This window comes from Myotis davidii, unplaced genomic scaffold, assembly GCF_000327345.1.
Source record: "Myotis davidii unplaced genomic scaffold, ASM32734v1 scaffold268, whole genome shotgun sequence".
Lineage (NCBI taxonomy): Eukaryota > Metazoa > Chordata > Mammalia > Chiroptera > Vespertilionidae > Myotis > Myotis davidii.
The window spans coordinates 97,846-124,572 of NW_006383015.1; the positions used below are offsets into that span (position 1 = coordinate 97,846).

At 32.7% G+C, this 26,727-nt stretch overlaps 1 protein-coding gene across 1 annotated transcript in view; it reads right to left on the reverse strand.

Annotated features, from left to right (window-relative positions):
* The window catches only part of MYCBP2 (MYC binding protein 2, E3 ubiquitin protein ligase), a 253,516-nt gene that overhangs the window by 57,442 nt on the left and 169,347 nt on the right, over window positions 1–26,727 (reverse strand). The window contains 5 exon segments of the mRNA XM_015558101.1: window positions 12,209–12,364; window positions 16,002–16,124; window positions 19,681–19,813; window positions 20,664–20,888; window positions 23,711–23,785. Coding sequence (XP_015413587.1) covers window positions 12,209–12,364; window positions 16,002–16,124; window positions 19,681–19,813; window positions 20,664–20,888; window positions 23,711–23,785 — 712 coding nt within the window.

Consider the following 26,727-nt stretch of genomic DNA (forward strand, 5'->3'; position numbering starts at 1 on the left):
TTAAAAAAAATGGGGAAAAAAATAACTACTAAATATAATGTTCTTCAGTTTCTTGTAATTCTTTATTATTCTGTCATCAATTTCATTGATCATATATGTATTATAAAACCAATATTCAATATTCTATTTAGAGACTGGGCTAAATTCAGAGGAAAAGTGGTGAAACAAACCACAACACACACAAAAATAATCCAGATATTTATGCTGTCACAAAACAGATAAATAGATGTTACAAACTTGATAGGTGCTTTCAAATTGTATAAAATAGTTTAAGAAATTGCTGCCAATTTTTCTGATCTAGCAACAGAACCAAAGAGAAAATTTTGTAAACATATATACTGAATCCTTGCCACTAATTTTGAGTGTGTAATATTTGGAGTACTGTTTTTTTTTTTTGTAATCTGATAGTGGATAATGCCTTCATAATCACATTTATTTCAGAAGCTGAACGATATATATTTTAAAAAAATATATCATTTGTTATGTGTGGTAAAACTATATGGTAACCGATGTTTATCTTCATTTGGGCTTCAAAAATTTTGAGGCAGGTAGTAAATATTACTAAAATTTGTCATGTTATGGCTGCTTGAAAGATCAATAAACATAAACAAATATTTTGCTAAGAATCTGTAGGTCACATAATACTTTCACATTCATCACTTAACTAATTCATCATTAAACTAATTTCATGATTATATTTGTCATATGTAAATTTAAATGATAACAGGCAAAATATTTTCTAACCTCAAAAGAATTCTGGAAAAAAATACTAGACAGAATAGAAGTTTAGTACATTCAAGTAAAATTAGTAATCATGTTTAATCTTAAGTATTATTCAATAACGACCTGCATAATTTTTTATGCCAAAATTGTAAATCCTCAAATTATATGATCCATACTATAACAATATCTTACACTGTAACATTACATGCATAATATGTAGTATTTATCAGGTTACATAACAGTATATATTATAGAGATCAGGTCAATAAAGATCAGCTTCTATAATACTATTTAATATACTACAGTATTATAAAGTATCACTGTCAACTACATAAAGAAATGTAAAACTGTTTTATCCATTTCTAAGAAAAAAAGAAATCTAAATATTACCTTTAAATTGTGTACAGTATATTAGCCATTGCTACAACACTTTTTAATAAAATTTTCCTAAAATACAGGACTTTAAAAGTTTAAATATTATTGTCACACAAAAATATGTAAGTAGGCAGCTATGGTATTTTAGAAAACTAAAACATTTTTAAATTGTCTGAAATTTTATCAATTGTCCATATAGTTTAAGCATTACTAAGTTTAAATTTTTAAAATGAAGTGACTAACAAAATACTATAAGGAAGACTCATGTCAGACAGGACAGGTAACTGATAACTAAGTTAAGCTAAAAAAAAATTAACCTAATTATCTGTGTTTCAAATAAAAGACTAAAGTAGGAAAGTAAATCCTGCATTATATAACAGAAAAATGACTTAAAGACTAACTTGCTACAAAAGATATTATATTCTTATAGGTCACAATGTGCTTCATGACATATGCAGGTGGGACAAAAGTAGATTTATAGCTCTTTGTATGGAAAAGAATATAATAATTAATAATAATACAAAAATAAACTCTCTTTTTCATGTACTCACAATGAGAAACCTATTTTTGCCCCACCCTGTATATTCCACTTTTTTCTGAAAATAATGACTTTACAATTCCTCAAATTAGGCACTTCTTTCTATACACTATTTTATTTTTTAAGACCTCATTCAGGTTTGAAATTAAATAAGAGTAATATTTAGCCTACAGATATTGTCAACATGCATATCAGTCAGAATAATCGCTACTATAGTATTGAGCAGATATATCACAAATTAATCCCAAATATCAAAATTTAAATAAAATAATAAACTTTAATCTTAAAAAATGGAATGGGATGAACATGACTGAAGTGAACTAAAACGTCTTCATTGAAACCGCCTATGTTCATTAAGAATGGCCCATCCACGAGTGCACGCATACCCACCCTTCAGTTTGTGAGACAGAGATGAAAGAGCAGAGGCAGGCCCAGATACACCATAATTTTTGTAAATGCGCTCACGAGAAGCAAGGTTGCGAGATGGAGATTCTACAGTGAAAAACAGTGGCAAAGAAGCAGCACAGATTCAATGGAAAAAAAGTTAGCAGAGAACACAAGCAGCAACAAAGCATTTCAAATGGTATGCATGACTTAACTATTAATAAAGTTTATTCAGCTAGATTTTTCAACAAGTTTATATTTTTCTAAAATTCAAACAGAAAACATAGGTCAAATTAGTTAATTTAGATTAATAATGATAGCTTTAAATGTGGTAATTTAAAAGTTAAGTAAGGCTTATAGCTCTGATAAATCAAATCTGAGCATTTCTTTTTAGATTAATACTACTTAAACTCGCTTTTCTTTATGGACCTGGAGAGTACTATGTTAAGTGAAATAAGCCAGTCAGAGAGACAAGAATCATATGATGTCACTCATATGTAAATCTAATGAACAAAATAAACTAACACAAACAGAATAGTCTCATAAATAGAGAACAAATGTCAGAGGAGAGGGGGGTTGTGGGCTGGGTGAAAAGGTGAAGGAATTAAGGAAAATAAAAACAACCCAACTCATAGGCACAGACAACATCATGGAGATTACCAGAGGTAAGGGGGTTGAGGGTAGGGGTTGTAGATGATAATAAAGGGGAGTTAATAGTGATGGAAGAAAATCTGAATTGGAGTGGTGAACATAAAATACAGTATACAGATGATGTATTATATAATTATAACTGAATCTATTGTCCCCTTGATTTCTGTAGGGACATGTGACTATGATGATTCCAATATGTATCTCAGAATGGACTCAAGTTACCATTTATGATTAATTATTTTTCTTAGTTTATCTTCAGTGAAAAATGTTAGTACCAATCCAAATACTTAGTGTTTTTTTTTATAGATCTTATTATTGAGGTACCACACATTTTTTTATACATTTCACAACACAAACACAGCAAAAGAAATTACAAGTCAATGAAATATGTTAAACAGCCATGATTTACCATGCCAAAAATGAAGTAAAGTTAATTTATCTTTTAAAAAGAATAGAATCTTAAAAGTATAGTCTTTTAAAAGCAGTATGCCAAAAATATCTCTATCTAAATTTTTAAAAAAATCCATTTATTTAAAATTTAAATTTTAGCAACTAAAATAAATATAAGTAATTGAGCTGAAATATATTCAGGTAATGAGATAACTTTTTTAAATATTATTGAAATTAAAAAAACTGGATACAACATATATTTTGCTCAAAACAGAAAATAGTTGACTGATTCATTATTACGGTCAAGATTATAAAGGTGAACTACTCATAAACCAAAAAGTTATTCCATGTAAGATACTGAGTACGTATTATGTATCAGACATTGTTGTAGCCATTGAAGATAAAATGATGACTAGAAATAAAGTCCCAGCTTTTATGGAGCTGATCTTAAGGTGAAGAAAGAAATGAACAAATACATACACACTTGATCAAGTGGTGATAAACTTGGGAGTCATAAGCATGTAGATGTTGGAAACTATTACATGCCTGGATAAGACCACTTAGGGTGTGAGGTCTAGAAGAGACCAAAGCTCTGGGACATTCCTAGGATCCAGAATACAGCAGGATGTAGAAAAGAGACTGGAAATGAACAGTTGGTGAGATAGGAAATATTCAGCAGGCAAAGAAGGAAATTCAAGGAAGAAAGTCAATTTTGTCTAACACTGTTGATAAGACAAGTAAAATGAGATCTTAGAATTGACAAGGGAATTTAGAAAAAAAAAAAAAAAAGCCAAAGACTGACTCTAGCAATTTCTGTGGGTAAGGACAACTACAAGAATAACTTGCAGTGGGTTCAAAAGGGAATGGCAGGAGTAGATAGAGATGTACTACATGCCACCAAATCATTTTAAACAAAGTTTAAAAATGTTAGTGTTTTTGTTTTTTTCTTAGATATGTCTCCAATGATTTCAGAGAGAGGAAGGTAGAGGGATAGAGAAATAGAAACATTAATGATAATAGAAAATCATTGATCGGCTGTCTCCTGCATGCCTCTCACTGGGGACCAAGCCTGCAACCCAGGCATGTGCCCCATTGGGAACTGAACTGTGACCTTCTGGTTCATAAATTGATGCTCAACCACTGAGCCACAACGGTCAGTTAAAAAATTTTCAGGTTTTGATATTTTTGAGCATCCTTCTGTTTGAAGACTATAAAACTCAAAAGATACCAGGCATTGCAAAAGAAATTCTTATGCTATTTAAATATCATGTAATACATAGTCTCTATCACTGAAAATATCAGTTAGAAGGATGTCAGCTTTTGACTGGAAGAGTTAATTCAAGGGGAATTCCAAATGCCAGTGTAAGGATACAGTCTCATGGCTTGGCTGCTAAAGTCTGTGAAAACTGAGTTTGTCAGAAGGATACAGAGGCAGGAAATCAGAATACTATCTTAATTAGGAACCACCATAAACATAAATGTGGAAAACTATGAGGATAACTGTAGGATAAGATGGCAGCGGTTTACGAACAAACTCCTGGAAAAGGTTTTGAAGACAAAATAGACTTTAAGTCTTTTTCAATTTAAAAAGCCTAGAGAGATTGGATTCCTAGGCATTATTCAGAGTGAGTAAGAAGAAAAACTTTATTTTTTTAATCCTCACATGAGGATATTTTTCTATTGATTTTTAGAGAGAGTGGAAGAGAGAGGGAAGACAGAGAGAAACATCGATGTGAGAGAAACACATCCATTGGTTACCTCTTGCATGAGCCCCGACCAGGCCCGGGCCAGGGAGAAGCCTGCAACCCAGGTAAGTGCCCTTGACCAGAATTGAACCCGGGACCCTCTGGTCTGCAGGCCAACACTCAACCCACTGAGCCAAACTGGCTAGGGCAAAAGGTTATTGTTAAATGCCTAATAAATTAAGCTGTGACTACAGATAACACTTGTGCTATGCATATAATTTTTAATAAATTTTGCTCATTTAAATATACTTTGATATAGTTAACTTTTTAAAAGATACATGTTTTTCAATTTTAAAAAAAGAAAGTAAACTGATAGTAAGCAATATCACTGCATAATATATATGTATGTCCAGAATCCTATAAATGTATTGGGAGAAAAGTGGAATTATGTGAATGATAAAGGAACCTAAGACGTGGAATAGGAACTAAAAATTATTTACATAAATGTTAGTATACTAAATGAATAATAAAAGAATGAAAGATAGAACAAAATTTCCAAATAAGGATAAAACAGAAATAAGCTTTTCATTAGAAAATAACAGTAACCCACATGATACGAATGCAGAAAGGAAGAGGAATGAAAATATGTAAGATGGCTAACCCTCAAACATGATGTGTCTCTAAATGACTTCTAGATGTAACTGTACTTGATAAAACATAGGTAACATATTACTGATTACATAGTAAATCCCTAGTAAATATGGTTAAGAGATATAACATTAAGGAAAAGCATATCATTTCAGTTTATGGTGGATGAGATAGAAAAATTCGGAGCAAAATATGATATATATCCTAGGCCTTAGAATATTTCAAAAAATTCCAAAGATTAAAGATTGCTCCTTGAACAGTGACTGGAGACACACAAAAAGAAAAATCTGATTTCCTCAAATTGCTTATTAGTTGCAAAGGAAAAAATAGTTTTTATAAATCAGAGAAACAAGACGTGTTTATTCAGGTGATTAACAATAACCATAACCATGTCCTGCCTTCAGAAGGATACATGTATGTAGCACAAAGACAGCTAAAATTGCAAACAAAACTAAAAGGCCTTCAGGATAAAATACTTGTTTGTAGAAAGAATAAAAAAGCAAGAACCAGTCACTGCCTCGAACCCAGGAAAAGGATGAACCACAGATAAATTAGAGGCATGTTCCATTCTTTCATTGTTGTTGGGAGGCAGGGGGCAGGACTTTGCTTCCATATTCTCTATCAAACTGAGAGCAGACAACCAGAGCAGCCTGTGACAATGTGACTTTCCCATCTAGTAGTTGCCAAGGGATTTAAGGTACAAATAAGAAGGTTAGAGGAAATGACCTCTTGGCTTTTCCAATTTTTACAGTTTATGTAAGGTAATTGAGATGTAATTGGAAAAACAAAATTACTGGAGTTAAGTCTCTCTTATTTAAGTCTTAGGTTTTCCAGTTACCAGTTAACTGTATAACTTTGGGCAAGTCACTGAGAATCCTTGTATCTCCAAAATAAGAGCTACATGACTTTTTGTGCACCTTGAACACTAGCAATTAATTATGCCATCATATGACATATTCCTTAAATAAACTGAAGGGAGAGGGAGAAGAAAGTCATTCCCTAATGCTAAGTGATGAAAAGTCTCATTTAAAAAGATAAATATTTAGTTGACTTTGGTGATGGTATCATGGTGTATGCATATGTTCAAACTCATCAAAATGTATACATTTAAATTTCAATAAAGCTGTAACAATATATAGTTTTAATTTTGCTAAGTCTAAGCAATGAGATATACTACAGTATAGAAGTTTTAGAGAAAAGTGAGAAGGAAGACCTAGTATGAAAGTAGAATTTAAATTCTTTGAGAACTGTTTTCTAGTCATGGCTGATGTATCTCAGTGGTTAGAACATTGTCCCTCACACCAAAGGATCATGGGTTCGATTCCCGGTCAGAGCACAAACCCAGGTTGCAGATTCTATCCCCAATTAGGGTGTATGAGGCAGTTAATTGATGTTTCTCTTTCACATCTATGTTTCTTCTCTCCCTCTCCTCCTTTTTCTCTCTCTCTGGAATCAATGAAAAAAAATGTCTTTGGGTAAGGATTGAAAAAAAAAGCTTTCTAAATTAAATTAATTGCAAATCATGAAAATGCTTTAATGATTCATTTTTACTCTAAATGTACATAGAAATAATTTGATGGTGTATTTACAACTTATCAGTCATCAATTTGTTAGTTATGAAAATGCCAAATATGTTTTTCCCAAATATGCTTTTCATATTCAAATTATATTACAGTTTACTGGAGCTAAATTACCCAAATGACCTATTTTTTTTCTTAAAATCTACTTTTTATTCTGTTAATGATATTAGGTAAGAATTTTATCTTTCAAAACAAAAACAAGAAAACTGACTTCCTTCTAGACTGGCTCCCCCAACTGTGATTAGCATGTCCTGTGCATTTAATAGCCTAAATATTTCTAAACTTGTTTCTTCCTTTACATCCCCACTGTAATTTACTTAGTTTAAAAGCCCCGCTCAACTTTTCTTTGGACTTCCTGCCTCTAACTTTCGCCCATTCTCCAGGATCTTTTTCATAATATTTTCAGTTCTTGCATAAATGTAAAACTGATCCTGCCACTCTTTTGTTTAAAATTCTGTGGAACTACATATTTCCCTCCTCTGCTCCCTCCCTCTTATTTCCTATACTTAGAGGATAAAATCTAATCTACTATAAGTCTGGCTTATAAGATCCTTTACAATGGCCCCATTCTCCCTAGTTTAAAATGCTGCCACTAGGGCATTAACACCCTCAGCTACAAAGACATTAAATTTCTCAACTGAAGCATGTTTTCTAGCATAATCAAATGAGCTGATTCATACGAAGTGGTTAAAATGGTGTCTGTGATATGGTAAATGTTTGAAATGTGTTCACCATTTCTATTTCATACCTTTACTTCTTTCCTCAAACTACCAACATACTCTCCATATGTTAACTCTGGGCTGTTGGCAGCTTCCTTTTTTACTGAAACAAACAAACAAACAAACAAAAACACAAAAGAACATCCTCAAGCTCCTAACACTATACCTTCTTCTTTCTCTCCTGTTATGACAGATAAATGATGTGTGCTCCTACCTAGCTGACCTTTCCACTGTGTGCTAGATTTCATCCTCTCTCCTATGCAAGAATATTGTTCAAGCAATTCTCCTGTCTCCTGCATCATCAATTTCTCTCTCTCTCTCTCTATTGGATCATTCTCCTTAGAAAACAACCTTGATATTATTTTTTTCCATTAAAAAACAAGTAAGTCAAAAACATCTCCAGACGTCACATCATCTCTCCTAGTTTCACTTTGTTTTCTTTTCTCTGTAGAGTAAATCTTAAGAGAGCAGGTACAGATGTCATTCTCTACCTCAGTCCACTAGACTCTTATTGCCGATTTGCTTACTAGGTCTAAAAACTACACAAATAATTTTGAAATAAAAAAGTAAATTATAGAACATACTTTCTCTCTCATGCATGGTAAGACAAGGAAAATTTGTAACTTTCATTTCTGAAATTATTCTATTTCACTAGAATAACTGGTGAAGTAACTTGTTTATATATACAGGTATGTGTACATTTGTAATAAAATAATTTTGCTAATTAAAAAAATCAACAAATTAATTTGTCATATTATTTCAAATTGCAGAGATTAATGAAAAAAATTATGCTTGAGGAAAAACACACCCTAAAGAATCCTATCTAATAAAGAGGGAATAAGCTAATTGACCCTCATGCCGTCACAAAGATGGCGATGCCCACAGCCAATAAGGAGGGAATATACTAATTGACTGCCATGCCCTCAAAGATGGGGGCGACCAGGCCAGCAGGGGAGGGCAGTTGGGGAGGACCAGGCCTGCAGGGGAGGGCAATTAGGGGCAAGCGGGCTGGCAGGGGAGGGCAGTTGCGGGTGACCAGGCTGGCAGGGGAGGGTAGTTGAGGGCGACCGGGCCAGCATGGCAGGGCAGTTGGGGGCGAATGGGATGGCAGGGGAGCAGTGAGGCGTTGATCAGGCTGGCAGGGGAGTGGTTAGGGGTAATCAGGCAGGCAGGCAGGCGAGCGGTTGGGAGCCAACAGTACCAGATTGTGAGAGTGGTGTTCGACTGTCAGTTTAGGCCCGATCCCTAAACCGGCAGTTGGATATCCCCCGAGAAGTCCCAGATTGGAGAAGGTGAGGCTGGGCTGTGGGGACCCCTCTCCCCACTCCCCCGCGTGCACAAATTTCATGCACCGGGCCTCTAGTTACTAATAAGAATGCTCATAGAAATGTTAGATAAAGTTGACATGGGGGTAGTTCATGTGTATCTCTGTAGAGCTCATCTACTTAGCTGGGAACTTGAGTTATGACATTTTGGAAATCTTTTCCTCTCAAACCAAGCTACATTCTTAAAATTAAACTATAAAGGGGAAAATAACCAATCTAAAGCTAATACTCTAGATCAGCGGTTCTCAACCTGTGGGTCGTGACCCCTTAGGGAGGTCGAACGACCCTTTCACAGGGGTCGCCTAAGACCATTGGAAAATACATATATAATTACGTATTGTTTTTGTGATTAATCACTATGCTTTAATTATGCTCAATTTATAACAATGAAATTGGGGGTCACCACAACATGAGGAACTGTATTAAAGGGTCACGGCATTAGGAAGGTTGAGAACCACTGCTCTAGATGCTAGAACTAAATGTAAGCAGAAATTATGTATATGAATAGATTCTGTATTAATCATCAGTAGGCCAAGTTGAATATTTAAAAACATGGCCTTTGTAGTTAGTAGAACTACCTCATGTTCTGGATATACCATCTTACTATGACTGTTTCTATAGTAAATCATTTATCTTCTCTAAGCTTGTTTCCTTATCTGTAAAATGGAGACATTATCTCAAATGAGGATGTATTAGAGTGCTTAAGTACAGTGTTTAATACACAGTGGTGATGATCCATACTAGCAAAAATTAACAATATGATTTTCTATATGTTTTATTTTAGTATCACAAAAGTATAAGACAAAAGTGATTCTCATTTTACTAACTAGTAAAGGGAGTATACGTAATCCACCTTATAATGCAAGATGAAATGCTGGTGGAATGGATGGCAGTGAAGTTCAGGAAAGGATAACTTACTCAGGTAGTCCTAATAATGGGCACTCTGCCACATTTAATTTTCCTAGTAAGATATGATGAATACAATTCTAATTTACTTCCAAAATATTAAAAACTATTTTTGGATTCCATAGCCTTTTTTTAGTTATGCTAAAGATTAAATCTTCTGGTTTCTGTAATTTGGAAGTCAAACTTCAGTGAAATGCTGCTGAGAATAAGAGGTATATAAAAAGATCTAAGTAATTCCTGTTACAGTACAGGCAAGTAATGATTCAGAAAATTGGTGAGACATTTCTAGGCAACAATTTCAAATTTATCCCAAGACGGTGGCAAAGGAAGTGGGGGTATTGATAACACTTAGACACAATATGCATAAAATTATATTGACACATGCCGGCAGGAAACTTATCCTTTCGAAGAGACAAATCTGATTTATCTTAGTCTTTATAGTTCATTTTGAAATATTTCATTAAATAACTTGGTAAAATAAAAATAGTATTACACTTGTTTTTGAGAAGACTTGTAATGACCCTTTAGATCAGGGGTGGGAAGCATCCGACCCATGGGCTGCAAAAAACTTACAAAATCATTTGGTCTGCTCCTGCCAACCCATTAGGAGTGAATTAATTAAATGTTTGACCAAATACAGCAGGCTAATTTTTAAGTTGATAATTTTGTATGGCCCACAAATGACATAAATATCCAATGGTCTTTGGGGAAAAAAAGGGTTTCCTACCCCTGCTTTAGATAGAACAAACAGCTCCTTATTTCTTAGTTCTCCTGCCTGTTGTCACCAAGACATTATCAGAGTAATATCTGTTTAAAATTTTATACATATAATATGAATTTTCTGATTATGACTTATTTTCCTTTGTTTTCTTTCCCCTTGTTCTTACCTTTAAAACTTCCTGCCACCTGAATACATCTAAATAAAAAAGCCTATTGCTCCATAAAATGAATAAACTAATTAAGTCTTTACTCCTCTATATCCTTCAATAATACTTATCAAGAAAGAAAAAAACCTATTTCATACATGTGCCACTATTGTATTTCCTCAAAATTCTTTTAAGAGACACTCAAGTGAATGTCATATATAGAGATGATTAGCTAAATTGATACTGCTTATATTTCTAAACTAATTAACTTCATTAGTTGAACTTACCTAATATATAGCACAAATCTAATAGTTTATACTCTTGCATATGTTTTACCTTAGTTAGATAATTATATCACATTTTGTGATATAATTGAATACCATCATTTGCTAACTATATATATATACTACCCTAGTTCCTAATAAAAACTAAATGAGCTAGCATTATCTTAAGTAATCCTAATAACAGTTATCAAAGTAATTTTGTAGAAAACTAACTTAGACATCAGTGTGGACGTAATTTATTAAAGCAAAGAGGTCATGCATTTGAATCCAAATAATGGTTGTGTAAGCTAAGACTTTCATAAACTATTTCACTCAGTGAGTGTATTTATATATTATATAGCCAACATGTGAACTGAAGGCCAAGAAGAACATACTGTCATATTGTAAGGAACTTAGAGAAGTTTATGTGGAAGCATCAGGAGGTCATTAGATAAAGGAACACTCAATTAAGTGTAATGTTTTTGGGTTTATTTTCCATATTGGTGTGAGGTATTATCATGGATGAAAGGCTAGAGTAATCCTAGGAGGCTGAACTGGAATCAAATGATCAGTTAATGTGTTAAGAATGAGAACAGCAGCAAAAAAATAAAAAGAGAAGAAAAATCAATTTGAAAAAATTTGGAAACCTAAGTTGCTATACATTTTTATGAGCAGCAAATTCACTTAAATGAAACAAACCTGCCCAGTACATTCTCTCCTCCACCTACTGGAATAGTGAAATAGGTTTATTCTCTTGGGGCATCTCTAAGTAACAAAAATCCAACATAAAACAAAGAACATTATCCCTATAACTGGTGCTTAGCATAGTCATGCATATTATAAAATAAAATTTTAAATTAAATATGTTTTTTCTAATATGTTTTATAGTACATATTTGCGAATACAGGAATTAGAATAGAAAGTGTAAGTCATATTTTAATAACTACACTTAAAAAGTGTAATTAAAAACAAATGTCTTAGCTGCAGAATGTTGTAGCTCAGAATAGCTTAAATGCTTAAAAAATGTGGGAAGGAATAATAGTCCTCATTAAGTAAAACCAATCTGTTGAGTTGATAAATAATTAGTAACTGATAACAACTCAAAACAAAGCTTCAGCAATAGCTTAATGAGGCAGGTAAGACTGACAGACTTACTCTGAAGCTGAGGCTGCTGGAAGGAAAGGGGCTGTCCGAACACAAATGGGCTGTGGACTAGGGAAGAGGGAGGTTTTGCAGCTTGATCAAAGATGGAAGGAGCTGGGAGATTGGGCCGTGACTGAATTGAATTCAATATGGCACTCAGTTGGTCACCTGCAGTGGGCAAAACAGTCAAAACTACAACTTGTTATTAACACCCCAAATGGCAAAGTAAGCCGTGTTTTATGACATTCAGATAGTCAAACACTAAATAAAACTATGCCAATTCAGAAATACATGGAAGTTGGTGATCATTATCCTGAAATTAGGGACCAAAAGTTTCATGTTGTTTTACTATTGGAAGCACCCCACAAAATCTATTATAATAGCCCAAATCCATTTAAATTCATATACACCATCTAGCAGCAGCATGTGAGAATACCAAGTCTATGAAGAACCTATGATACATTGAACAGCATGTAAGAATAAGTGAAGATCTAAATGTCTTGTAGGTAGTACCTGACAATGACTAAATATCACCCTACCTCATATACAGTATACTTCATGCAAAAAATAAGCAAGTAAGATGAGGTTTTGGTTTTTTTTAAATATGGAATTCAAGGGTGGCAAAGTATATGTTATTAACTTAGTAATATATTTATATTATAGTTAAAATTTTCATTTTTAAAAGTTAATGTTGAAGAAATTATACAATTTTGAAAAGCATGATCTCTTTTGCTTTAATGAGTAATATAAAAATCTATATGACAATAAGATAAAAAGGAATATGAGGTATCTAATTTATTAGAATAGTATCTCAAATATGAATTCTGACATTTCCCCTTAAACTTAAATATAAAGGAAAATAACAGAAGAACATTTTAAAGTATATGAAGTAATGTAACTGGATAGATAATAGTTTCTCATTTATGAGAATATATATAAAATAGTTTAAATGATGCTAAAGAGAAAAAAAATATTCCCAGACATAGGCACAACTGGAAAACAGCACCTCTCAGAGGCACATTCCTTATGTATAATAAACCTCATGAATGAACATTTCAAATGAAGCCCATCAGGAATAGATTTATATGGAAAGAGCTGTGCACACAAGCTGTACATTTTTACTTTTTTTTTTTTTTAAAAAAAATTAATGCTGTAGGTTAAAAAAGGATTTTAAAGATTATGATGAATTTTATAAAGAAAGATAATTTCTTGATCTTGAACAGTATGAGTTAAATAAAATGGGAACTATTATTAAAGGTACGATAATAAACAAATATTAGATATTTATTCTGATTAAAGTTCTTAATATTTCTTTGCTTCACCTAAATACTTTAAAAGCCTATTAATAATTACATGCTATTTTTGAGCCATATTAGCAAATCACATTTTTAAAAAGTAATATATCATGTTTATTAATAACATGTTGTTGGCAATGTTTGTATCTCTTAAAAGTTGATTTTTATGGATGCCCTATAAATTATAATTTAAATACTGATTTTAAAGTGATAGCCACCAGTACAATTTAGACATTTTAGAGACTGAAAGCATACAAATTGAACTAAACATGGCTTTATTTTTAAAAAAATATATTTTATTGATTTTTTACTTAGAGGAAGGGAGAGGGATAGAGAGTTAGAAACATCGATGAGAGAAAAACATCGATCAGCTGCCTCCTGCACATCCCCTACTGGGGATGTGCCTGCAACCAAGGTACATGCCCTTGACTGGAATCGAACCTGGGACCCATGAGTCCGCAGGCCAACGCTCTATCCACTGAGCCAAACCAGTCAGGGCTAAACATGACTTTAAAACAGATTACTATAGAAGTATAGTAGTGGTAAGTAAGCGTTTAACTTAAGGATTGACAAAGGTTGAAAGGGACATAAAGAAAACACCACCAAGAATTTACCCTACTTAAATATGAAGATCTAAAGTTAGTTGAAATCTGAACTACCAGAAATGAGCAAGCATATGGTACGCAAACCTGTAGGAGAGATCAGCACAACAGAGCAGGGAGAGCCAAACCAAAAAGAAATCTTGTGGTTAGGCTTCCTTCATAAAAACATTCTGTGGAAAATAATATATGAAGTGGCTCTATTTTAAATTGAATATTTCCTCTACATTGAGGTAATTTTATTTTTTATAGACTCATTATTTTACTTGCTCTGTAAGAAAGGTATAACGAAACTATTTATTTCTTGAAATCATCAGGAGAATTAGTTTAAATAACACTTTAAATTAAAATTATTTCGATGAATTATTCTCCCTCTTACCTATCATCCAACTGAATGCTACCTGTTGACTATATGGTTAATTATACAGGAGTCAGATTCATAGGAAAGAACATGAATGTGTCTCAATTTATATACAAATAAAATTTTGATTAAAATTCTGGTATAAATTATTTCAAATTAATAAAAAGCTAATATGCTAATTAGAACAAAGAGCAGAACGACTGTCCAGATGAACTTCCGGACAAACGTCTAGACAACCTTAAGGATAAAGCCAGGGCTGTGAGGGCCGAGGCAGCAAGGGCTGCGGGGGCCGAGCCCCTTGCTATGAATTTCATGCATCAGGCTTCTAGTTTCAAAATAACTATTGTTTCAACTGTCCATGATGCTGCTCTTTTCCATTCATGCAGCCCAAAAAGTTACATACATTTTATATCCATATTAGAGGCCCGATGCACGAAATTAGTGCGGGGGGGCGGGGGAGGGGTTGTCCCTCAGCCTGGCCTGCACCCTCTCGCAATCCAGGACCCACTGGCTCCTAACTGCTGGCCTGCCTACCTGCTTGATCACCCCTAACCGCTCTGCCTGCCTGCCCAATTGCTCCTAAACCCTCTGCCTGCCTGCCTGATCGCCCCTAACTGCCTCTGCCTGCTTGATCTCCCCTAACCACTCGCCTGCCTGCCTGATCGCCCCTAACTGCTCGCCTGCCTGCATGATCGTCCCTAACCACTCTGCATGTTTGCCTAATTGCCCCTAACCACTCCACTCTGCCTTGGCCCCTGCCACCGTAGCTTTGTCCAGAAGGTCATCTGGAATGACGCCCAGAAGGTCTTTTGGCTGTCCAGTCTAATTAGTACATTATGCTTTTATTACTATAGATGGCTTAGGGTTCATTATACATAATAAACCCAAAGATATAATGTAATGCAATTGTAAATGAACTAAGATAACTTGGTTAGACATTCAAAACCCCACAAATTTAATAAAACTGATATACAATATTATTTAAAATATTACTTAAAATGTTTTTATTTTAAGTGGATCATTTTAGAAAGTTCTTTTTGGTTATTAACATTACTCTTAATAATTAGAATTCTTTATATGACACAAAATCTTTATAATGCAAGTTCAAAATGAGTGTCTCTAAAATAGTAACAAATAAGTAGACTTAATTATAAACTTAAACTAAAACTGACAAAAACACAAATACTAAAGCAGGGGTCCTCAAACTACAGCCTGCGGGCCACATGCAAATACAAATATTGTATTTGTTCCCATTTTGTTTTTTTACTTCAAAATAAGATATGTGCAGTGTGCATAGAAATTTGTTCATAGTTTTTTTTTAAACTATAGTCCGGCCCTCCAACGGTCTGAGGGACAGTGAACTGGCCCCCTATTTAAAAAGTTTGAGGACCCCTGTACTAAAGAAACATCTTTGTAAACATTTGGCTCTTAGTTTTCTAGGAACAAACTTTAATGAAGTTTTGTAGGTCAAGAATAATTAAAATGAGTACAAGAGAAGGTAATAAAAATATTAAAATAAGGTATGTCAAAGACTACTTTTAAAAACCTACCTTTATTATTTCCAAGTCCATAATCAAATCCTTGGGCACTGCAACTTGCCCCTTTATTAAAGGCTTGTACTGAGAAAGGGCTTGGAGGAGGAGTTTGAGAATTTTGATCCAGAAGAACTTGTTCTACAATAAAAGGCAAAGCTATAAAATTAGTTTTTTATGTGTTATCCCCTATTCAAAGAACAAAGAGATAATTCAAGAAAATGTTTATGATAGTCAGATTTTAAAATACCTCACATTTAGATCTGATAAAAGTTTACCAATTAGGTTACTGACAAAGTACATGACAAATCTTTGTTTTCATTTATTAAATACACAGTAAAATTTATAAATGGGATAGTCTCTTATGGAGCCAATTTACTTTTATTGTGGTAGAAATACATCACTGAATGTAGTACACTAATATTTCTGGACCAGAAACTCATATTTATAACAAATTTAAACAAGGGCATTTTACAAAACAAAAAAAAGATGCCCTATAACCAGAAATCAAAATATTTTGTATATTTTTATTCAAACAGGAAAAACATCTTCAAAATGTCTAAGTATATGGTACCAAAAGAAATTTTCACTTGTGAAATATTTTAAGTTTTGAATACAAACATTATTGAAAATTTAAATTGTAACTTATTTTTACTTATTATATAAAGATAGTTTCCCCTAAATAAAAAGATAATAAACCAGGACATGTAGTCAGAGTTATTAATGCATCCTGAAGTCAACACATGTATCAGAATTCTTATTTCAAGAAAGAAATGGCAAATATTTTACCTAGTTTACCAATTACAACAATACAACATAAAATTGGTAAGCTAAATTAATCCTCTATTAACAATCCAGTGGCTATAAAATTCTAACTGATATAATACTAAAAACACTAATATCTTAATTAAAGTCATATGATGCCAGCTAAAAAAAGGAAAAATAAAACCTGCTGAATGAAAGGTAAAAAGGAAAAGTACTTCTTTAAAAATAACATTATAAATAATAAAAAGTTTTAAATTTATTTTTTAAAAGTCAATATCCCTTTAAATAGAAAACAGAACTAGAAGAACATGGTGGAGTAAATCGGAATTCTGCTGTAATTATGGTAGTGTACAATCTACCCTTTACCAGCATTTGTATACTTTTTTCAATAAACCAATCATAGCACTTCCCTTGGCAATGCTCTTTAGTATTAGATATTTCAGCAGTGGAATATTTCTTCTGGAAAACACTCATGAACAGTCATCTGAATGGAAAAGAGCATCGCTTTCACCCTGTAGACACAAAATGGTCTGGCACCAAGTGTAAACTGTTTTGACCATAGCAGTAACTTTGCTTACTAGGTTTTAATTATGGATACCAAAGACCAATAAAGAATTTTTACAAAGAGTAAAGCCTTTGTTTTGCTCATACTACTTTATAGAAATAAATTACTATAATGCCAAGTCCTCTTATTTCCATATTAAATAGTTACATACTAATACGAATGAGCAGACTATTCGGATACTGTATCAACTAATCTTAGTGGTTTTAAAGCACTAACTTCTTATCATTTCTTTCCTTTTCACCTCAGCGTTTTTGTAAAAAAATATTAAGACTCACATTATGACTATATGTATAGATAAAGAGCAAAGCATTAAGTGATTGTTATTTGTTCATTTGTCTTTCATATCAAACTCACAAAGTATCTTCATTTTGTAAATGAGAAAACTGAGGCACAGAGCTATTAGGTAAACTGGCTGAGGTCTCATAACTAGAAAAGTTGTAGAGTTGGCGTCTGTGCCCTGGCAGTCCATCTCCAGAGTCCTCTCTTACACATTAAACTACATGGCCAGGTAAAATGACTATTAAGCTAGAAAAGACCCTTTGCTAGTCACTTAAACCATTCTCATATTATTTAATTATATCCTACATAAATCTGATCTCACTTCAGGTATTTTAATTTATATCTGAATATGCCTATAAAATGAAAATCTTTAAGAATTTATGAATATGTAGTTAATATACTGTAGTATGTTATAAACGAGGTCATTTTGTAAAATGTCAGATTTACATCAAATGAAGACTTTTTCTTTTTCAAAATAGTTCTACCATGTCAACATTTTACGACCACATCATCTCTAAGAAAAATTTATCTGTAAAGATAAGGAAGGGAGTAGGTTCCCAAATAATGTTCAATGAATTATTATTTTTTACTTAAATTCTTTATTGTTTAAAGTATTACATATGTCTCCTTTTTCCCCCATTGACCTCTCCCTGTGTTCAATGAATTACTGATACAGTAGGTATGGTGTAATGAGCACAGATTTTGAAATAGAAATGAAGATTCTGGTTCAAGTCTTATATCTGCCATCTATCCCATTGTATAACCATAGGCAAGTAATTTTAAATTTTATGAGTTTTAGTTTCCTTACCAGTAAAATGAAGATTATATAACCTATCTCAAAGGCTTATTGTGGAAAAAAGGGGGAATGTTTTATTTATAATTCTAACACATCTAAATGTACTCTATCATTCAAGCAGGTTTCAAAACTTTTTTGAATTTATATTTATGGCCATATTGTCTCCTGGAAAATGACTATTTTAAGTTTATTCTTTCTTAAATAAAAAAGCATATAGTATTATCTATCTGAGATTATTCCATATTTTTGGGATTTGGTAGAAAAGTATATGCTTAATTTACCCATTTATTTTGATGTCCTTAATAATATTTTTGTGACTCAACTTAAAGTTATAAACTTAGTGAGCAAAAAACTCTGCGCCTGTCCATAGGAACAATCTGGGTATGCAGAAGTAAAAATTAACTTCAATATAGTATCAGTTTTGCTCCAGTGGTAAATACAGTTCTTTAGGAACATTGAGGGAATTCTTGACTCTGTCAGGTCAGTGTGGTCTGAACTTTGAAGAACAAGTTTTTCCACCATGTGAATAGAAGGGAGACAAAATGGAAAATATTTTATTAAATAAGATAACTGTTGAAAAAGGTAAATGAAGTTTCAAGTTGAAACTCTAACAACAAAACAGGAAACCCCCAGAAGATGCTTTGCATTTATTCAATGTTTTTTCCTGAGACAAAATTCAATCAAATGAAACTGCCTGGGAGAAGTGCTATGATTGATAGTTTGAGAATCAAACTTCCATTTAGTGGTAGGAAGGGTGAATTCGGTCCTGGACTGGCACAGAAGAATGATCTCACAAATTCATATTAATGAAAAGCATTTCTTACAGAGATGGATTCATATGTTCTACATTTTCTTTTAATTATCTTCTTTGATGTGCATTCATTTAGTACCCATGTATTTTACAAATAAACATTAACAACTGCAAGATTTTATTACGCTTAGCTTTGCTTTTACTTAAAAAAAATAAACACGCGAGCCCTAGCCGGTTTGGCTCAGTGGGTAGAGCATCAGCCTGCAACTCAAGGGTCCCAGGTTCGATTCCGGTCAAGGGCATGTACCTTGGTTGCGGGCACATCCCCAGTAGGGAGTGTGCAGGAGGCAGCTGATTGATGTTTCTCTCTCATCGATGTTTCTAACTCTCTATCCCTCTCTCTTCCTCTCTGTAAAAAATCAATAAAATATATATTTTTAAAAATAATCACGTGAAAAGCTCTTTATGATAAAAGAAATACACTTTAAACTTCAGCTTTCAAAGGTTAATCAGAATAAATCACAAATGTAAGCCAACTTGCCATCTTCATGTCGGAGGTACTGGTTTCCGCCTCTGTCTCTAGCTAAGGACCATGCCTCTCCTTCATCACTCTCACAGAACTCTACCATGCTGTTCTTATCCAGCTGCACCCATGTACCTTCAGAATTGGTTACCTAGCACATAACACAAAGCATGATTGATTGGCTTGATTCTTTCAGGGCATTCAGGCTGAAAAGCAGCAAAAGTTTAAGAGTTTGAATAGTGTAATCATTCCAATGAATATCTACCATGAAATTAGTTTCTGAAATTAAAACCACTGCCCAAGGTAAGACAAAATCAATAAAAGTTATGTAAAATACTGCTTATCTATTACTTGTTAAAATAACTTTTAAGGCACAAGGATAATCCCTAAATAATTTTAAATGTTATCCAAAAACACATGGCTCTTTTTTTAGACACCTAAAATGTCATAACACAACATACTCCATTATTTAGGTTGGTAGTGCCTATAATGCAACTTGAAAATGACCCTAACACTAAGAAATAGCATGACACACTACATCTTTAAGTTCATCATCTGAGGCAAATGCCACAGTTGATGAAATGGTAATTTTATTTGCTCAGGACTTCAGTAAGACACATGAATGGGAACAAAGAACTGAAACCTCTTGTATATATCACATCTCCATACTGATCCATAGCAAATATTTTAAAGTGCTGTTAATCCATGACAGTATAGTACATTTATAATAATAAAAAGATATATGTAATACCAAACACTTACATATACAGACACATCATTTTGTTAATATAAATATTGTTTACACAAGGATAATTATGAGAACAAAATTATTAGAAAAGCACAGAAAAATCACATTAGTATTTTCAATACAAATAAAGATAAATAACATTAGCATTAAAAAACCTGGGATAGAAATGGCAACCTTTGGAAAAAAGAGATGCTTTGGTTGTATTACATTAAACATGAATATCTTAAAGTCATGAAGCTACAAGAATCCATACCTCTCCCACTGCTTTGACTTTGTTTCCCAGAACTAACATTCCAATTGGGATACCTCTAAGGTTAGGGCAGCTTCTGATGTTGTGGCCGGAAGGTCCCGTCTTTACTACCTTGTACATGCCCGGACCTCCTCGCAAGAACGGCATATCTTGTTCTTGCATTGTTGCTTCCTGTGGGCAGCAGGAGTTTATGTCTTTGAAAAAGTCATCAGTATTAGTTTTAGGTTCCTGAAAATTTGAATAGGAGAAGAAAATAAACAAAATACAATCTATTATCACTTGCAACATATTCTTATTAATAGCTTTCACAACAATTCTATAATGCAGGTACTGTCAATTAAGAAAGAGAATATACAAACAAAGATAACTGAAGTATTAGTCAATACTACCATTACAGAGTCATTCAGTTTTTCAATGCTAAATAATAATTAAAATAAAGTTGAAGAAAATATAGCAGAACAGCTAATGAACCCCAGACTTTTGACTACCATACCACAATTTGAGAACTATAATAGTACTTGATTTTTCTTTTACTAAAATAAATAAACAGTAGGAGAAACAAAAATAATTTACTATGTGAACCATAGCTGAGTAATTTTGCAACATTATTACTGCATTACTGTATGTTGGTATGGGTTAAAAAGCCTAAATATTCATCTCCTTCCATTTTTGTCTGTAATAATTATTTAAAAATAAAGAAAATAAGTGTGAAGGCTCTGGAGACTTAGCTATAAACAGAGATAACAATGATGAAATGTACATAAAATATACCTACATGTTAATATTTACTAGTTATGAATGAAATAAGAAAGTTTATAAGATTTTAGCTACTCATACTTCTTAATATAGTATAAATAAAAATGTCTGGCTAGATTAGGCCATTATTAATTACTTTTAGTAAAGAGGACTTTTAGAAAATAATTATACTTTTAGTAAAGAGGACAGATTAACATTAAAGAGACATTTCTACATAAATATAATGCATTTGGATATGAAAGAGTCATTTCCACAATGAAAGAAAAGAACATGCCCTAAATTTTCTGTTGACTGTGCTGTGATGACTTGTTACTTATGTAAATGCAATGAAGAGGAATAACAACCTTCCCATATTTTTTGTTCTCCCAACTAAATGTAAATCAAAGTTCCACACCAAGAATTCTTCCATTTTCATCATTACTTCTTTAAAACAAATTTAAACTACAATCTTAAATACAGTAATATGCACTCTACAAATTGTTCTATATAGAAAGTCAGTAAAAGATATCATAATGAGATACTTACTCAAACATGAAGTTAAAATTAATATTTAGTAGCCCTGGCTGGGTGGCTCAGTTGGTTAGAGCATCATCCCATACACCAAAAAGTTGCAGGTTCCATTCCTAGTCAGGGCACATATCTAGGTTCAGGTTTCGGGTTTGGTCTTTGGTCTGGACTTGTATGGGAGGCAACTGATCAATGTTTCTCTCACATCAATGCTTTTCTCTCTCTTCTTCCTCTCTTTCTAAATCAATAAACATATTCTTGGGTGAGGATTTAAAAAATCAACTTTTTAAAGAATATTTAGTAATGTTAGAATAAAATAAAAAAACAGTAACGCATTATACAAGATAAAATATTATTAATTAGCTCTATCACTATAAATAGTCTCATATTAAGAGGTATGTAAATATGTTCGTTATGTAGTAGGAAATAAAAAATAAAATCCTGAGGTTAAAAAAAATGTAGATTTAATAACTCTGTGTACTTGTGGCTTTAATTCAGTATGTTTGGGCAGGGAAAATTTTAGAGCAACTTGCAACCTTCACATTATATTTTGTATATATCATTGTGGTGATTAATAATTATTACTTTGTAATTATACAAATATGCACTATGGACAATATTTATTTACATTTACTATAATTATCATACTTTACTTATCCTAAAATTTTTAGCTATATATTGGCAATTTAATGGAAATGAGAATTTTACTTGAAAAATTCAGACTAGATTCACAATCTAAAATAAGCTTAAAATATCCATTTTATATACCCATGAATGTATAACTTGCAAACACTTCAATATGAATACAAAGAGCACTTACGAATTGAGAGTAGGGTCTAAAGTTTAAATTGTGCTACTGCATTCACAAGGATTTCAGTAAACATTTAAAAACGTTTTGTTGTTGGGGATCAATTTTAGTAAATACATCATGCTATTTCAAAGTTGGGTAAAGGCAAGTTAGTCCTTATTACAGCTGAAGTTAAAAAATTACATAGTATAAGATCAAAAATCACAAGCAAATATTAATAGATTTAGAGAAAAAATAATCTCAATAATCTCATTGGTATTTAATGATACATCTGGAGCATTTTATTATAAGTATAATAGTATTTCCAACTTTTGTTTATTCAGGGTAACAATGAGAGGTGTGTTGGCAAAAACTAATAATATTTGCAAGTTATTTACTGAAAGGTAATATATGAGAACTTTTATTAAAATACTTAATTGAATAGTTAAACTATATTAATTAATAAATGTAAAACAAAGTCTATCCAACTTTTCAACACTAAACAGTATAAAAAGAACTGACAGACATAAAGTCAGAACTGTGCTTTTCACTCTCAAGAAATCCTAAAGTACATGTTTAATTCAACACAGTAAAGTAAGACTGGTACCACAATATGATTTGTAGTCCCTCCCCATTCTCAGATATACATTCAAGAAGGCATTGTGAAAGAACAGGAAAAAAACAGAAGAACCATAGGGTCAAGTTTCTCCCACTAGTTCTGAAAAAGCTAGACTTGGATGTAATTGTGGGAGAAACTAGTCATAAAATTGAACAATGAATTTGAAGTCATGTAAAAGTTTAACTTAAACTAATAATACACTCTTTGGCAGAAGTAGAGGGAAAGGGTTACAGGGGAAACTCAACTGCAGCACTTTGTATAGGTCTTTTTTGGTTAAAAAATTATTAATTTTAAGCAAAGACTTCAAAGGATATCATGTAAAATTGTTATACATGCTGAAATACCTGAATAATATATGATTGTTCCTTACAGTGAACTCACCTCGGGGGAAAAAGCTTTGGAAGTCCATGAAAATACGTCCAAATCCCTGACTCCTTGGCTAGCATTAAAGATATTCTGAGCAACAAAGTTTAAGAAAGAAAAATATCAACAAAGAAAGGGAACAGGATATCAGCTGCAGAAGATGCGTTCACAGTAACAACATTGTTCTGTACTCTAGCACCAGCACTGAAATATTATTTTATTAAAGGGAAACTGAAGCCACCTGAGTAAACCACACATCAAGGAAATTCTGATAAATAAGTTTTGTCAAAAGCTTTCCATGGATATAGTGTGTCATGCCATTTACTAAAACTGACTGAAAGCTTAACACCACCAATGCAAGAAGGAAACCTTAAAACCTCTTATCTGACAACTTATCTGTTCCAAAATAACCAGATTTGTTTCATGACAGAAAACAGTGCAGTTTTATAAAGAAAATGTGAATACAGATTGCATAGATAGTGCAACTATTACTATATAATAATAATAATGGCATGTAGTATATGTGAACTAGTTATCACCTCTTAAAATACCCACCCCCCCAAAAGTAAATAAATAAAAAAACCTTAAGTAATTTTTCTGTCTTCTATAAATGGAAAAAAATCATTTGGAAATGTTATTGAAAGCTGTTAGCAAATTTTGTTAAGCAAGCATAGAGAAAAACACACAATCTGAATCTTTTATCAAAAGACAGGCCAAGTTTTCTCCATTTCCAAGTTTAGGAAATATACAGATCATTTAGTCACTATGTTAAAGTCTAAAAATATTTTGTTAAAGCAGCATAGTCCCAGAAGAAATATTTTCACAAATTCATAAAGAAAATGTAAATGATATACATTTTACATAGATATATCATTCTATTGTATTTATCTGATCTTAAATTAAAATCTTCCCAGTGAGTGGTAATTATACATTTTACTGCTTATGTGAATACTGTCATAAATGGTTATTTTGGAGAAAATAAGGACATTCAAAATGTTAATAAAAGCTGTCATCATCCAAGACTGCAACACAAAGGAAAGAATATAATTCCCATCCAATTATAAACCATTTTAGATAACAAGATTTTATTTAGTATGCTCTAGTTCTGTAATTTCCTCATGTATATATGTGTATAGACCAGGGGTGGGCAAACTTTTTGACTCGAGGGCCACAATGGGTTCTTAAACTGGACGGAGGGCCGGAACAAAAGCATGGATGGAGTGTTTGTGTGAACTAATATAAAATCAAAGTAAACATCATTACATAAAAGGGTACGGTCTTTTTTTTCAATAGTTTTATTCATTTCAAATGGGCTGGATCCGGCCCGCGGGCCGTAGTTTGCCCATGGCTGGTATAGACAGACATAGACACACACCCATATACATACATATATGCTAATTCATAAATATAAGATACATAAAAGCCAGAAAAATGAGTTTCTAATAATATACCTACAAATAAATATAAAACAAAATCAAACCCCCAAACCAAATCCCCTTCCACATTTAAAAATGGATAGAGGATAGGGTCCTTTCTCTTTAGGTGAACTGGAAACATGTTTCAAAGCATCTGAAATGATGTTCTTTGTTTGGTTTTTTGTTTGTTTGTGGGTTTTTTGGGGGGGAGGCGGGGGGAGAAATGCCCTTACTAACTCATCCATGTACTATATAAGAATTTGTGAAATGTTTGCTCAATGGTTTTTCTCCTTCATAGGGAATGGTGTTGCAGATCTTCGACAAAACAGTATCAAGAGTTTCTAAAGCATTTTTTATTTTTTAGCTTAATTTTTTTAGTATTAAAATAACATGAAAAGTAATGCCAATGGAGTTAGTTATAAAGAAGCAATGTGGCGACTGACAATATTTAAAGCTTGTACCTTTTTTTTAAATTTCAAAGTGCAAACAAGTATTTTCTAAGTCTGAGTACATGAGTTAATATGTACAAGGATATGTCAAAGTCATGTAACTGCTAATCACAGTTATATATTGTGAATAAAATTCTATTTTATACATGTTAATTATGTGTGGATTCAAATTTCACACTTTTTCTTGCCTTTTTTCTGCATTTATAGAAAATTCTTAGTCTGCAGTGGTTTACTATAAGAGTATTAAGGTTATTTTCAAAATGTAGTGACCTGACAAAATTGCATTTATTAGAAATAAAAAATTTACCAAATAGAAAGCTGGAGTTTAAAAATAAAATGTACTTTCAAAGTGTTCTTTTGAATATTTAGGAAAGTTTAGTATATATATGCATGTATATATACACACATATAGCTACAAAAATTTAAATCATTTTATTCTCAAAGATTATTTTAAAGGCAAAAAGAGTTGTGTGAAGAAAAGTAAAGCATATTAAAAACCTAAGTAAATTAATGATTACCAAATTGCAACTCTAAGCTGATAATCTTTCAAGGCATGGAAGAGATCAAATAAGTGAAAAATTTTCATGGTGAAAATACATGACCAAACATGTCAAATGCTCATGCAAAAAAAAGAGAGATAATAATCATCAAGGAGAGCACATTTACTAATGCTCCATTGAGTAAATATTTATAATTTACTAAGATTGAAAAACAGGTTACGCATACACATAGACACAGACCTATTAGCAAAACAAACCAAGAAACTTGGTGTATGCTGAAGCTGTAACTATCAGACACCAGTAGGTATCCCAAAAGCATGACACTGAGCATAAAATGCAAGAAACATTTTCTAGGAGAAACCAAGATGGCAGCATAGGTTAACGCCAGAGATTGCTGCCTCGAACAACCAATTCAAATTACACCTAAAAGACGGAACGGACATCATCCAGAACCACAGGAGGGCTGGCTGAGTGGAAATTCTACAAGTAGGAGTAAAGAAGATATCATACCCAGACTTAGAGGAGGCGCAGTGCTTAAGTGAAATTCTCAGGTACGGAGTGCGCGCGGAGTGGGCTGGCAGCGGAGGGCGTGGTTGGTGTTTTCAATCGGGAGGGAGTCTCAGGTTCTGAGCTCCAGAGCCGGGCGGGTCTCTAGGGACCCAGCACCAAAC